This window comes from Pleurodeles waltl, chromosome 10, assembly GCF_031143425.1.
Source record: "Pleurodeles waltl isolate 20211129_DDA chromosome 10, aPleWal1.hap1.20221129, whole genome shotgun sequence".
NCBI classification, from domain to species: domain Eukaryota; kingdom Metazoa; phylum Chordata; class Amphibia; order Caudata; family Salamandridae; genus Pleurodeles; species Pleurodeles waltl.
In genome coordinates, this window is record NC_090449.1 from 7152421 (window position 1) to 7168422 (window position 16002).

Consider the following 16002-nt stretch of genomic DNA (forward strand, 5'->3'; position numbering starts at 1 on the left):
CTTATATTTTGTCAATCCTTGGAGTTAGACCCTAGCTTTAACTGTTTTTTTTAAAATTCCGCCTGCATGTTTAATCATACCAGGAAGCACTGGTAGACACTGGTATTGCTTACGAGTTGAGGACAGGGTATGGAAAAGAAAGTCCTCCTCTAAAGGTTCTGCATGCAATTGTACTCCATGTAAGCAGCTGCTCTAGATATAACTTGGTTATATACTGTACTATCCTCTGGTGGAGATGTCTGTTGGGATACAAACCCGGATCGTTAGATGGGATAGGATCTGAATCGTACATGGCCCATGGTGTAACAAGAATCACCCCTTACATCTTCTTGCGAGGAAGTGTGAGAATGAGATGGTGAAGGTGGTGGAGTCGGAGGTTGTGGTGAAAAGGAATGTTGGGGTGAATGTGGTGGAGAAAGCTAGAGTTTTCGGCTTTTCTTTTTGCTTATAGATTTTTGCCTGTGGTGGGGCAGTATCCAGAGTTTCCTGGAATGCTTCTGTGGAGGCTGAGAAGTAATGTTTCCAGTCTCCTTCTGGATTTGTTTTTTCCTTTGTTTGCTGTCCATAACCTCTAAAATGGGATGAATGTCTGATTTCTCCATTTGATGTTCTGAAGCATGTTTTGTGCTTTTAGAGGATTGTTCGGTAAATGTCTTGGGCACATGCCTCATTCGAGTCGAAAGCCCTGTCTCTTCTGTGTAAGATGTTTTTTTTGGCTCCGAATTTGGACTGAGATGTTTAGAGTCCGAAGTTGTTAGCAGATGTTTTGGGTCCAAAGCAGAGCGTACTTTTTTCGGATCCAATGATGTTGGGCGTCGACCCGGTTCGGAGGTGGAGGCTTGTATTTTTCGGCTCAACCCCGACACCGAAACAGGCGTGGTAGCCTGTTGAGGTAGTGCCCTGACCTTTTTGGGCGCCGAACCAAAGGGCGGGTCGTCGATTAATTTCTTCTGGGTGGAACCATGGCTTAAAGACAGTGGTGCCCTCAAGGCTTTGCATGATTTTCTTTTCCCATTGCTGGTGTTGGGGCAGGTGTACTCACGTACTGCACCGCTGATATTGGCTGGCTCTGGTCCTCTGAATCCTGCTCGGAGTCTGAGAATGGGATCGAAACTGCTGTTTGTGCCTGATCTTTGCCAAGGACGTCGGTGGTGGACTAAGTTTGGACGCCATCTCCAATCTTCTTGCCCTTTGATTGCGTAGTGCTTTTTTCGATAGAAAAGACCGACACCTCACAGATTTCTTCTCGATGTTCTGGGGAAAGGCAAAGATTACATACCAAGTGCTGGTCAGTATAAGGGAATTTTTCGTGGCATTGTCGACAGAATCGGAATAAAGTCCAATCCATCAGGCTATGGCGTGGTAGGCCCGAACAGGCCCAAGAAGGGTGCGGGCACCCGAAAGGGTGTTTACTTGATCCCGACAGTACTATTGGATCGAGTGCAGAAGGAAACTACGTTCGAAACAATACAGACGGTATGAGAAAAGTTTGAAAGATTAAAGAATTTCTGAATCAAAAGTCTTGGAGCGTCTGAACCTGATGGCAGAAAGAAAACAATCTAACAAAGGAGTCGATGCCCATGCGCACTACCACCGAGAGGAGTCACCACTCGATCCCGTGACTTGAAAAAAGACTTCTTCAAAGAAAAACAACTTGCAACACTCTGGGCCCAACACTAGATGGCAGGATATGCACAGGATGTGACTCTGAAAAGACTTCAAAGAAAAACAACTTGTAACACTCCGAGCCCAACACTAGATGTCAGAAGATACGCATGGCAAGTGTATCTGCAGCTACACATGCCATCGAACACGAACACACACACACACACACTATTTTCCTCCAGTTGGGGACTGCCTATAAGTAAGCATAATCTAGTTCAGTGCTACTGTAATAAAGTGCCTTTATTTATTTTTTTAACACGGTGTGGTTCCTTCCATGTGTGATAAGTTGCTGTGTGACTGCTGTGGTATTGCAAGTGCTTTACACTCCTTCTAGGTAAGTCTTGTCTGCTCTTCCACAGCTACCACTAGAGAGCCCTGGCTTCCTAGGCACTGTCTCACTAACTAATCGGGGTTGTCTGGACCTGGTATAAGGTGCAAAACCATAGGTGTCCACCACGCACCAGGCCAGCTACTTACAAGGATTATCTCCAAAGATGGCATATTTGGATGATTCATGCTCTGGACTCCCCCTGGGTCCCCTTACAGTGTGTGTGTTTATTGGTATAGGAGAGCCAAGACGCTGTAATCAATAATTTGCTCAACACCTTTCCATTTGGGATTTGGGTGGCCTTTTTCTGCATCTAAAAGCTGACAGGCAGTGCAGTCAGAGTCCTTGTGGTCCCTTGAAAAGAGGTTAGAGACTCGATGCTGCTCTGACACCAGGAACTTAGGATTTGTAAAGGGGGTAGAAAGGGATCATTGTACTCTCTATAGCCTCCATCTCTCATGAGTCATTCTCATTTACCCCGGCCTTGGAAAAAAGTCCTGACCAAATCAGCTCCACAGTGGTCTGATGTTTCTATGAGGGTAGCAACTCCAGAGATTCAATGTTAAAGATTTTATTTGAGTTGGACAGCAGTTCCGGGCCTATCCAAAATACTTCCAAACCAAATGGCAGAAAAAAAAAAAAATTTTTTTACTGTCTACTCTATGGCCTATTGCACCGAGGGTATTGGGAAATTATCACAAATCATTTCAAAACTAAAACATCTACTTCTAACAACAACAATTTACAACATTTGCATTGCAGCAAATGGCAATATAGTGCAAAATATGTGAACTACAGCAGGACATATATGCAAACCATGTCACACATGGAAACCGGTTGCTTTCAGCAAAGAGGGCTACCCCAGGCTAACAAAGCAAGCAGAATCATGTGCTCAAGCTGCATTTCACAGTAAGAAAATACACACAACGCATGATAAAAGACAACAGGCTGATGTGGCCATTGTTGGCAAAGGAAAAGCCTAGTAATAACACACACACACACACACACACACACACACACACCCTTGGGACTGTGTTCATGCTGGGGAAAGCCATGCTTGCATCTTTCGCTCTCTGTTGAACTGGCAATTCACGCCTTGCCTGGGGCAATAGTGTTACCTCAGTGCTAAAGGTGAGGTCGTAGCCAAGAGTGGAGACATCATTCTCTAGGAGGTAGACCAGGCCTTGGTAGAAGTGGTAGTCCTCGCTCTCCATGTCTGTATACCTAAAAAAAAAAAGAAAATATCACAGGTCTTAGCAACTCCTGTCTCCCACCAGCCAATCGCTGCGTCTGTGCGGCGATGGTGTTCAGAATATTTCAATTCATACTAAACAAAGTATGTCATGCTCTGTTGATGTCTGCCTCTGTCCAAAGAATAAGCTTCTATTTGAAAACCTTTCTCCACTTCTGGAGTACTAACATTTTCAATGTCATTACAATTGGTACAATACATTGACAAAGTAAAAGTCTTCTCATTACTCTATATTTGGGTTACAAAAGGAAGGTCATAATAGAACTTATTACTAGGAGCCTTTACTTTGGTTGCCCAGAGGTGCTCAAAGGTTCAGAAAACAGGGCATGGGATTTAGAAACCAAAGTATACAGAGTCCAGACAGGTTACAGTGCGAAATATAAGGAGTCACTGGGGAAGCTTACAGTTTGGTGGATGAAAGACATCCACCAAATTTGGCAGATTTACAGCGTATATGGCTATACGCTATCTAAATAGGGCAGATGGACATCTCCCTATTTGTGGCTCATGTATCACACCTGCAGTAGTCTAAATAAGGAAATGTTACTTTGAAATTTCAGTTCTGCATTGCAGGGTGCGTAGAACAACTCCAATACATATAGGAGGGTGTACATTTAAAAGGTGTGAGATATGGCACCTTTGGTAATGCCTTATCCGGTAGGGACTACATCTAGCTGTAGATTCCTTACCTCTGAATTCTCTCCCAGGCGTCAGACTGGATCTGGAAGGTGTTTCATGACGTCAATCAGCTCCATGTCAGTCTCCATCATCAGCACCAAAAATGACATTGCGGTTCCTACATGGGCACCACACAGATGCGCTGTCAGTTTCTTTCCACAAATTTCCATGCCAGAAGCAGAGCCATGAAGAACACCAACCACAGATGTGGCAAAACTAAGCCCCTGAAAGAGGTCACCCCTGTCCCTAGACTCCGTTCACAAAGCAGGGTGAATAGGTGAGTTGGTAAGGAACCCGCAGCTAGATTTAGTCTCAACTATATAAGGCGTTACCAAAGATAAGTAACTTTTTCATCTGATAGAGACTTCTAGCTGCAGATTACTTACCTTTGAATAGATACTCAAGCAATACCATGCCTGGAGGTGGGTCTGCGAACAAATTTCAAACAAGAAAGTCCGGCAAGACCGAATGGGCAAAGTGCCCATCTATACGGATCTGAATGCATAGACTTTAATTTTTGGTAAATGTGGGAAGATATGCCCATGTTGCTGCCAGGCAGATGTCCAGGATCCGTACCCTGTGTGTTAACGGTGTGGTCGCCGCTTTAGCTCTGGTGGAATGAGCATGCAACCTCTCCGGAGGCTCCTTCTTGGCCAGCGCGTATTAGATCTTGTAGAAAGATGGCTATGTAGTGTGCCAATGTAGGGGTACACTATGCAGATAGGTCTAACGACCCTTACTGTTTGACAGAGGCTTTCAGTACTAACCCTAAATACTCTCTTCTGTGGTAGTATCAACAAGTAGTTTAGGCTTAGAGGGCAGTGCTAAGAATTTGCTGAGCACAATCAATAAATGAGACACTCGAGAAGAAACCCAAGACAAATTTTAGAAAAAATATACAACAATTTTATATTATGTTTCAACACCAGAAAATCCTCAAATTAGGCAAGTACTGTTGCAGTGTTAGAATTCACAGTGGAGTAAGTAAAATACACCAACACGCTTCTATGCCGTAATGTCTTCCAATGGGTAAAGTGCTTGTACTGCACAGGCTGGCTCCAGGAATATCACAGGGGCCCCCTTTAGGTCGTAGGGTGCTAAGGAAAAAAGGTCACAGAAAACACCAGCAGTTCAGTTTTACCAGCCGAGGAGTCCGGGTGCAGAGGTGCTTGATTTGTCAGGTGCCTTGCGCACTGCTCAGTTGGCGAAGAGGAGGGGCCACCTGGGAACAGGCTGCTGAGGTGGACTTGGGGACAAGTTTGGGAGCTCCCAACAGGGGGCTCGGTCAGTGGGGGTCCTGGGAACAGGGGAGCACCGACATCGGTTGCTGTGGCGCTCGGGTGCAGAGAGTTTTGGTCGGCAAGTGATACTGCGTCAAAGGACCCTACGGTTCTCAGTCAGACCTGCAAGAGGGGGACAAACCAGGACAGCTGGGCCACTCTCGGTGATGGCCTCTATGTTGCTGACATCGCTCAATGGCTGGTTGGTCCTTGAGGCGTTGGGAGTTCGGATTGTTCTCAAACAAGTGTTGGTTGCTACAAGCGGTCCAGCACCTCAGATATTGGAACAGGACGACTCTGATGGATCCTAGCATCTTTTCACTTGGTGGAAAGATGGGTCTGTCTTCCTGGGGCACGGTGACCTCCTCCTGGGCAGCTGCTGTATCGGTGGACCCAGTTATCAGCAGAACAATGAGCCGGACGTTGCAGTTCATGCCTGCAAGCTGCAGGAAAGTGGGTCTCCACTCTAAGTGAGATGCTGACAGCTTAGTAAAGTGCTAGAGGCCCTTCAAGGCTTTTGGAGGATGCAGAGCTGCAGGAACAGTCTGGTTTTTGGGACTGTCTGGGCAGGAGCAGGGAGGCAGGCAGGGTTTGGCACCAAAAATCCATCAGCGGTCCGCAGTTCTCGCTTCTTAGTCCTCCTCTTCCTTCTGTCAGTCAAATCTGTTCTTCTGATGTCGGGGGGGGGGGTTTGTGGGTGTCACCCAAATACTCATTCTAGGGGCGTTAAGGGGACTATAGAATAGTAGCCAATGGGCTACTTACCCCTGGGGCGACTACAACTCCTATATGACCACTTACTGAAGAGTGTGGGCATAACCTTGAACCAGAATTCCTTATTCCACCAAAAATAAGATGGTGGAACCCTTCTTTCATGGTGCACATCTGGCAACCCAACTTAGGGGTGTGGCTAGCCTGGGAGTGCAACACACTTACTGCATATCCAATTTCCTACCTGTCCTCGTGCCAAATGGGACTCAGGGCAGGGAGTGGCATCTCCCACGTCAGGGGAAAGCCGGTTTCGCATACGAAAGGTGCCAGGGACTTTGAAGTCCCTGACCTTGGCAAGCAGATTCACTAGCACTCCTGCTGGAGGTGATTAACACCTTCCTTCGGACAAGGCATTGTTTCTGGCCTCAGAGCACGGGCTCAACTCCAGGGGTCAGAACCATATCTGTGGTAGCAGGCTGGTTGAGGCCAGTCAGCCAGCACAGTAAACGACTAATAGGTTTCAGGTGTGTGTCATAATAAACCCAATACTGGCACCATTAGGGATTTATTAAGATGAGGTGTTTGATACCAAACACCATAGGTTTCAGTCAAGTCACTATGGAGCTGGGTAACTCATATTGACCAGTGCCTGGCACATACCTTAAGATGGCTTCCCTGTTCACTTGCAATACCTTGTAACTTACTAGACATTACAGGGACACATCTGTTCATGCAGATATGTCCTCACATCAAATTGAAGGCACCCTGCCTTAGGGGTCTAAGGACTGCTGTAGGGGGGACTTACATATATTAGATGTAGTGACTGAAGCATGGCACACAATGTGTGTGCCATGTTGTGTTTTCACTATTGGCTTGCACCATGACACGCAGTCTGTGATGGCAGGCTGTGTGTCATTTTGAGGGGGGTCCCTTAGGGTGTCACAACACATGCTGCAACCCCTATGGACCCTCTCTAGTACCCAGGCCCTAGGTGCCAGGGGTACCATTTACTAGGGACCACAGAGAGACCTCAACACCACACATTCACTCTGGAAAAAGCAATAATCACTACTGGTGTGGTGGAGTAAAGCTAAGAGTAGGGCAATTTGTCTACTCTGATTAGCAAGATTCGTTACTGAGTACCAAAGTCTTTGGAGAACGTAGTATTTATCCAACAAGTGGGGTGGTCCTTAATGGAAGAGGTGTCACACACGTTTCGTGTCATGCTTCATCCTTGAACACCTCTTCCCACCCTGGAAGGACAATGCCACCAGGGCGGAGTCAACCTCTCGGTAAGACCTACACCAGAGGGAGTGTGTGTGTGTGTATATGTATGTATGTATGTATCTGTGTGTGTGTGTATTGCAGTGTTAGAATTCACAGTGGAGTAAGTAAAATACACCAACACGCTTCTATGCCGTAATGTCTTCCAATGGGTAAAGTGCATGTACTGCACAGGCTGGCTGCAGGAATATCACTGGGGCCCCTTTAGGTCGTAGGGTGCTAGGGAAAAAAGGTCACAGAAAACACCAGCAGTTCAGTTTTACCAGCCGAGTGTATATATACACACACTTAAAAAAAAAAAAAACACATCCCTGTCGGATAAGGACCAAGTATACACATGGGAACATGCAAAAGTGATAATCATTGCAAACCGCAGCAAACACTTGTGTCACAAAGGTACAGGAAAAAACTAACATTCTCCAGGAGACCATATCCACTAGATATCTCAACATATCATGGCATGCCACTATTATGGGTCTAACCACTATGGAATACCTCCGGCCTTAATTACTATGGGATTAACCTAAATTTAGGGGGTACAAGCTTCCGGTCTGCAGTAAAGGTGATGTCCTTTGTAGTCACAAACAGAGGAATTAAAACTCTCTGTGTATCATTGATATGAACCCGATGCCTATTCCTATTATTTTTTCCCCCACTGTGTGAGTAGGAGGGGTCAACCTGGGATGGGCTCGAGGTCAGAATCGCCTGCGGATTCTCTCTAGTCAGGTGGGCCACCTGGACCTGGGCCGTGGGTGTCGGGTGCAGAGTGGACAGGACTGGCAGATCCAGAGGGCTCTGGACTCTTTGTTGGATGTTTCTTTGCGCAGCGGGCCACTGTCCTCAGGAGATCCCGTCTTAGGGAAGGCAGGCAGTCCTCTGAGGGTTTGTAGAGGCCACTGGTCCTGCAGGACGAGTCGTCGTCTTGTAGCAGGAGCCTTGAAGCTGCAGACAGGCCAGTAGAGCTGGGGCCAAGTCAGTTGTCATTTGGAGTCTTAACTGCTGGTGCGGGTCTGCAGTCCTCCTTTAGGTCATCAGGAATCTGAAGAGCACAGTCAGGGGTACCCTAAATACTAGATTTAGGGGCCAGAGGGCAGTAGCCAATGGCTACTGTCCTTGAGAGTTGCTACCCTCTTCCTGTGCCCACTTCCTTTGGGGAGGTGGGCACATTACTATCCCTAATTGCTACTCTCCTCCAAATCAAGATGGAGGATTCTGCAAGGAGGGAGTCATTTAAGCTCTGGACACCTTAGGGGTGGTCCCAGCAGCAGTGGTCACTCCTCCTCGTTTTTCCTAATTTTCCTGCTGGACCTACTGCCAAAAGTGGGGCTTACTCCGGGAGTGGGCATCTCCACTAGCTGGAGTGCCCTGGGGCACTGTACCAGAAGGCCTGAGCCTTTGAGGCTCACCACCAAGTGTTGCAATTCCTGCAGGGGGAGGTGTGAAGCACCTCCACTAGAGCAGGCTTTGTTTCTGACCCCAGAGATCACAAAAGCTCTCACCCCATGGGGGTCAGAAACGTGTGTTAGTGGTAGGCTGGCACAGACTGGTCAGCCTTACACTAAAGGGTTGGGTGACCCTCTGTGTGCATTTTTCAATAAATCCAACACTGCCATCAGAGTAGCTTTACTGAGCTGAGAAGTTTGATACAAAACTTCCCAGTCTTCAGTGAAGCCATCATGGAGCTGTGGAGTTTGCAATGACAAACTCCCAGACCATATACTCGGTATGGCTACCCTGCACTTACAATGTCTAAGAATAGACTTAGACACTGTAGGGGGATATTGCTCATGCAGCTATGCCCTCACCTGTGGTATAGTGCACCCTGCCTTAGGGCTGTAAGGCCTACTAGAGGGGTGACTTACCTATGCCGCAGGAAGTGGTCGGTTGGCATGGCACCCTGAGAGGGATGCCATGTTGACTTTACCATTGTTATCCCCACCAGTGCACACAATCCCCAGTGTGCATGTGCTTGCTGAGGGGTCCTGTAAGGTGGCACAATACATGTTGCGGCCCTTAGGGACCCTCCCTGGCCACAGAGTCCTTGGTACCTTTTACAAGGGACATAGCTGGGTGCCTGGGGTGTGCCTATTGTGGCAACAATGATACAGTTTAGAGAAAGAACACTGGTGCTGGGCCTGAGACGACCACCCTGGACCTCCACAGCGACGCCTTCAGAGAGAACCCAGAGGCTCCCCTGACCGCGACTGCCTGTAACAAGGGACCTGACGCCTGGACCAAGCACTGCACCCGCAGCCCCCAGGACCAGAAGGAACCAAACTTCAGAGCAGGAGTGACCCCCAGGCGACCCTCTGCCTAGCCCAGGTGGTGGCTGGCCAGAGTAGCCCCCATGTGCCCTGCCTGCACCACTAAGAGTGACCTCCGGGTCCCTCCACTGATTTCTATCACAAACCCGATGCCTGCTTTCCACACTGCACCTGGCCGCCCCTGTGCCGCTGAGGGTGTGTTTTGTGTGCCTACTTGTGTCACCCCCCCAGTGCTCTACAAAACCCCCCTGGTCTGCCCCGCCCCCTCCCCCCCTCCCGAGGACGCGGGTACTTACCTGCTGGCAGGCTGGAACCGGAGCATCCCTGTTCTCCATAGGTGCCTATGTGTTTTGGGCACCTCTTTGGCCTCTGCACCTGACCAGCCCTGAGCTGCTGGTGTGTTAACTTTGGGGTTGCTTTGATCCCCCTGTGGGTTGCCTATGCCCAGGAACTTAGACTTGTAAGTGTCTTACTTACCTCACAATCTAACCAATACTTACCCCCCCCCCCCGGAACTGTTGATTTTTGCACTGTCTACTTTTAAAATAGCTTATTGCCATTTTAACAAAACTGTATGATATTGCTCTATTTCAAAGTTCCTACCTTACCTGTGTGGAGTACCTTGCATTTTATGTATTTACTTCAAATCTTGAACCTGTGGTTCTTAAAATAAACTAAGAAAATATATTTTATTCTATATAAAAACCTATTGGGCTGGAATAGGTCTGAGTGTGTGTTTCTCATTTATTGCCTGTGTGTGTGTACAACAAATGCTTAACACTACTGTAGGAAGTTGGCTCTGTATGTGCTATTTCAAAGTAAGGAATAGCATGCACAGAGTCCAAGGGTTCCCCTTAGAGGTAAAATAGTGGTAAAAAGAGATAATACTAATGCTCTATTTTGTGGTAGTGTGGTCGAGCAGTAGGCTTATCCAAGGAGTAGTGTTAAGCATTTGTTGTACATACACATAGACAATAAATGAGGTACACACACTCAGAGACAAATCCAGCCAATAGGTTTTGTTATAGAAAAATATCTTTTCTTAGTTTATTTTAAGAACCACAGGTTCAAATTGAACATGTAATATCTTGTTTGAAAGGTATTGCAGGTAAGTACATTAGGGACTTTGAATCATTTCAATTGCATGTATACTTTTCAAGTTATTCACAAATAGCTATTTTAAAAGTGGACACTTAGTGCAATTTTCACAGTTCCTGGGGGAGGTAAGTTGTTGTTAGTTTTACCAGGTAAGTAAGACACTTACAGGGTTCAGTTCTTGGTCCAAGGTAGCCCACCGTTGGGGGTTCAGAGCAACCCCAAAGTCACCACACCAGCAGCTCAGGGCCGGTCAGGTGCAGAGTTCAAAGTGGTGCCCAAAACGCATAGGCTTCAATGGAGAGAAGGGGGTGCCCCGGTTCCAGTCTGCCAGCAGGTAAGTACCCGCGTCTTCGGAGGGCAGACCAGGGGGGTTTTGTAGGGCACCGGGGGGGACACAAGCCCACACAGAAATTTCACCCTCAGCGGCGCGGGGGCGGCCGGGTGCAGTGTTAGAACAGGCGTCGGGTTCGCAATGTAAGTCAATGAGAGATCAAGGGATCTCTTCAGCGCTGCAGGCAGGCAAGGGGGGGCTTCCTCGGGGAAACCTCCACTTGGGCAAGGGAGAGGGACTCCTGGGGGGTCACTTCTGCAGTGAAAGTCCGGTCCTTCAGGTCCTGGGGGCTGCGGGTGCAGGGTCTTTTCCAGGCGTCGGGACTTAGGTTTCAGAGAGTCGCGGTCAGGGGAAGCCTCGGGATTCCCTCTGCAGGCGGCGCTGTGGAGGCTCAGGGGGGACAGGTTTTGGTGCTCACAGTCGTAGAGTAGTCCGGGGGTCCTCCCTGGGGTGTTGGTTCTCCACCAGCCGAGTCGGGGTCGCCGGGTGCAGTGTTGCAAGTCTCACGCTTCTTGCGGGGAGTTGCAGGGTTCTTTAAAGCTGCTTCTTGAAACAAAGTCGCAGTCTTTTTGGAGCAGGTCCGCTGTCCTCTGGAGTTTCTTGTCGTCGTCGAAGCAGGGCAGTCCTCAGAGGATTCAGAGGTCGCTGGTCCCTTTGGAAGGCGTCGCTGGAGCAGAGTTCTTTGGAAGGCAGGAGACAGGCCGGTGAGTTTCTGGAGCCAAGGCAGTTGTTGTCTTCTGGTCTTCCTCTGCAGGGGTTTTCAGCTAGGCAGTCCTTCTTGTAGTTGCAGGAATCTAATTTTCTAGGGTTCAGGGTAGCCCTTAAATACTAAATTTAAGGGCGTGTTTAGGTCTGGGGGGTTAGTAGCCAATGGCTACTAGCCCTGAGGGTGGGTACACCCTCTTTGTGCCTCCTCCCAAGGGGAGGGGGTCACAATCCTAACCCTATTGGGGGAATCCTCCATCTGCAAGATGGAGGATTTCTAAAAGTTAGAGTCACTTCAGCTCAGGACACCTTAGGGGCTGTCCTGACTGGCCAGTGACGACTCCTTGTTTTTCTCATTATTTTCTCCGGCCTTGCCGCCAAAAGTGGGGCCTGGCCGGAGGGGGCGGGCAACTCCACTAGCTGGAGTGTCCTGCTGGGTTGGCACAAAGGAGGTGAGCCTTTGAGGCTCACCGCCAGGTGTGACAATTTCTGCCTGGGGGAGGTGTTAGCATCTCCACCCAGTGCAGGCTTTGTTACTGGCCTCAGAGTGACAAAGGCACTCTCCCCATGGGGCCAGCAACATGTCTCGGTTTGTGGCAGGCTGCTAAAACTAGTCAGCCTACACAGATAGTCGGTTAAGTTTCAGGGGGCACCTCTAAGGTGCCCTCTGGGGTGTATTTTACAATAAAATGTACACTGGCATCAGAGTGCATTTATTGTGCTGAGAAGTTTGATACCAAACTTCCCAGTTTTCAGTGTAGCCATTATGGTGCTGTGGAGTTCGTGTTTGACAAACTCCCAGACCATATACTCTTATGGCTACCCTGCACTTACAATGTCTAAGGTTTTGTTTAGACCCTGTAGGGGTACCATGCTCATGCACTGGTACCCTCACCTATGGTATAGTGCACCCTGCCTTAGGGCTGTAAGGCCTGCTAGAGGGGTGTCTTACCTATACTGCATAGGCAGTGAGAGGCTGGCATGGCACCCTGAGGGGAGTGCCATGTCGACTTACTCGTTTTGTCCTCACTAGCACACACAAGCTGGCAAGCAGGGTGTCTGTGCTGAGTGAGAGGTCTCCAGGGTGGCATAAGACATGCTGCAGCCCTTAGAGACCTTCCTTGGCATCAGGGCCCTTGGTACTAGAAGTACCAGTTACAAGGGACTTATCTGGATGCCAGGGTCTGCCAATTGTGGATACAAAAGTACAGGTTAGGGAAAGAACACTGGTGCTGGGGCCTGGTTAGCAGGCCACAGCACACTTTCAATTGTAAACATAGCATCAGCACAGGCAAAAAGTCAGGGGGCAACCATGCCAAGGAGGCATTTCCTTACACACCTCAGCTCAGGACACCTTAGGGGCTGTCCTGACTGGCCAGTGACTCCTCCTTGTTGCTTTCTTTGTTCCCTCCAACCTTGCCGCCAAAAGTGGGGGCTGTGGCCGGAGGGGGCGGGCAACTCCACTAAGCTGGAGTGCCCTGCTGGGCTGTGACAAAGGGGTGAGCCTTTGAGGCTCACCGCCAGGTGTTACAGCTCCTGCCTGGGGGAGGTGTTAGCATCTCCACCCAGTGCAGGCTTTGTTACTGGCCTCAGAGTGACAAAGGCACTCTCCCCATGGGGCCAGCAACATGTCTCTAGTGTGGCAGGCTGCTGGAACCAGTCAGCCTACACAGATAGTCGGTTAAGTTTCAGGGGGCACCTCTAAGGTGCCCTCTGCGGTGTATTTTACAATAAAATGTACACTGGCATCAGTGTGCATTTATTGTGCTGAGAAGTTTGATACCAAACTTCCCAGTTTTCAGTGTAGCCATTATGGTGCTGTGGAGTTCGTGTAAAACAGACTCCCAGACCATATACTCTTATGGCTACCCTGCACTTACAATGTCTAAGGTCTTGCTTAGACACTGTAGGGGTACAGTGCTCATGCACTGGTACCCTCACCTATGGTATAGTGCACCCTGCCTTGGGGCTGTAAGGCCTGCTAGAGGGGTGTCTTACCTATACTGCACAGGCAGTGAGAGGCTGGCATGGCACCCTGAGGGGAGTGCCATGTCGACTTACTCATTTTGTTCTCACTAGCACACACAGGCTTGTAAGCAGTGTGTCTGTGGTGAGTGAGGGGTCTCTAGGGTGGCATAATACATGCTGCAGCCCTTAGAGACCTTCCCTGGCATCAGGGCCCTTGGTACCAGAGGTACCAGTTACAAGGGACTTATCTGGATGCCAGGGTGTGCCAATTGTGGAAACAATGGTACATTTTAGGTGAAAGAACACTGGTGCTGGGGCCTGGTTAGCAGGGTCCCAGCACACTTCTCAGTCAAGTCAGCATCAGGCAAAAAGTGGGGGGTAACTGCAACAGGGAGCCATTTCTTTACAACTACCCTCTGATAAGCCTACTGCTCGACCACACTACCACAAAATAGAGCATTAGAACTATATAATTTTGCCACTATCTTACCTCTAAGGGGAACCCTTGGACTCTGTGCACACTATCTCTTACTTTGAGATAGTATATACAGAGCCAACTTCCTACAGTTTGCATATAAAAGTTAACAAGTAACACTTTTTAATTTCAAAAGTAGACAGTGCAATTTCTCAGAGGAACCAATGCAGTTCTAGGGGAAGAAAAGTGTTAACACAGTTTACAGGTAAGTACTCGACTTATGGTGCCAGTCTTTGGAGGGTAGGATGTACACAGGTCAGGGTTAAAGTTGACCACAAAAGTGCACCACCAACAACAGAGGGCCAGCCGTGTGCAGAGGTCAAAGTTGGGGTTGGGTTTTCAATGGAATCCCATGAGGACTGGGGGCACACTGAAGAAAACATGTTGCAGGTAAGTACTCTGGACTTCAGGACACAGACCTGGGACAAACAGCGTTGAATGTCCAATGCTTTTCAATATGGGAACTCTGGAGGTCACAAAAATGCTGAAGGCTGGGTCCAGGGGGGGTTGGCTGTGGGAAGCCAAAGGCTTGACAAGTAGGAGAGGAGCCTGCTGGATGTTGCCGCAAGGCAGGGGGCTACGGATGCAGGGGTACCTTTGGGCGTCGTGAATCGTCAGATCTGGTCGCAGTCAGGGGGATCTTCCGGATTTAGGCTGCAAGCGTCGTCATGTTGGCAAGGTGTCAACCAAGGGTGGACTCAAGGTCGGAATCGCTTGGGGACCTTCTCTGGACCGGTGGACCACCTGCACTTGGGTCGTGAGTGTCAGGTGCAGAGTGGGCAGGGCTCATGGATCTGGGGCGGTTCTGGAGTCCTTCTTGTATGTTTCTTGTGGACAGGGCTGTAGTCCTCGGGAGTTCTTGATCCTCTGGCGGACAGGCAGTCCACTGGGGGTTTGTAGAGGTCACTGGCCCTACATGATGCGTTGCCTTTTTGCAGCTGGAGTCTTGAAGCTGCAGACAGGCTGGTAGGGCCTGGGGAAAGTCAGTTGTTTTCTGGAGTCTTTACTGCTGGGGTCAGTTCTTCAGTACTCATTCTTCTTGCATTGCCCGAAATCTGAAGAGCAGTTTAGGGAAAGAACACTGATGCTGGGGCCTGGTTCGCAGGATCCCAGCACACACTCAGTCACGTTAGCATCAACATCAGGCAAAAAGTGTGGGGTAACATGCCAAAAGTGGCACTTTCCTACAGTCAGGCTCACTGAAATCAGAAATCCAAGCTAGAGACTGAAACATCAATATAGCTCACTTGGGAGGATAAGCCTGACACTGCACCTTGCCCAGAATAGCTCTGATAAAAGGGAGCATCAGAGTGTCTCAGGGGTGACTTTGGAAGGTATAAAGTGAACCCCAGCAAATGCAGGAGACTCACCCTAGACTGGAGGTGGGAGACAGCCGTGGGCAAGGCCACCTTCCACAACCAGTCGTCGAAATAGGGGAAGACTGACACCCTGATCTCCACCTTGGTGAACACCTGAGGGGAGTTGGTAAGGCCAAATGGGAGCACTGTGAATTCACAGTGCTGGAGGCCTACTGTGAAGTGCAAGTAACATCTGTGGGCAGGGAGGACGGGAATATGGAAGTAAGCGTCCTGCAAATTCAACGCTACCACCCAGTCTCCTGGGTCCAGGGCAGATAAGACCTGAGCCAATGTGAGCATTATGAATTTCTTGAAAAAGAGCTTGAAGGCTCGAAGGTCTAAAATGGGATGAAGACCTTTGTCATTTTTGGGGATCAAAAAGTAGTGGTAATAACTACAGCTCACTTCTGGCTCAGAAACCATCCCTATAGCTCCCTTGGGCGAGAGAGCTGCAATTTCCTTGTGCAGACAAGACCGCTGATCCTTCAGTCCTGAGATGGTGGCATGGAGGGAGGAACATTCTTAGAGGAAGTAGTAGTCCCTTCCAACTTTCAGCAAAACCCACCTGTCTGAAGTTATGGACTGTAAGCAGGGCAGGTAACAGC

At 48.9% G+C, this 16002-nt stretch overlaps 1 protein-coding gene across 10 annotated transcripts in view; it reads right to left on the minus strand.

The window, feature by feature from the left end:
* Positions 1-16002, minus strand: part of HUWE1 (HECT, UBA and WWE domain containing E3 ubiquitin protein ligase 1) — a 1403674-nt gene that overhangs the window by 48939 nt on the left and 1338733 nt on the right. For all 10 annotated transcript variants that reach the window (XM_069209338.1, XM_069209335.1, XM_069209339.1 and 7 more), the window contains one exon: positions 3112-3217. In XM_069209338.1, coding sequence (XP_069065439.1) covers positions 3112-3217 — 106 coding nt within the window. The remainder of the gene's footprint in view (positions 1-3111; positions 3218-16002) is intronic.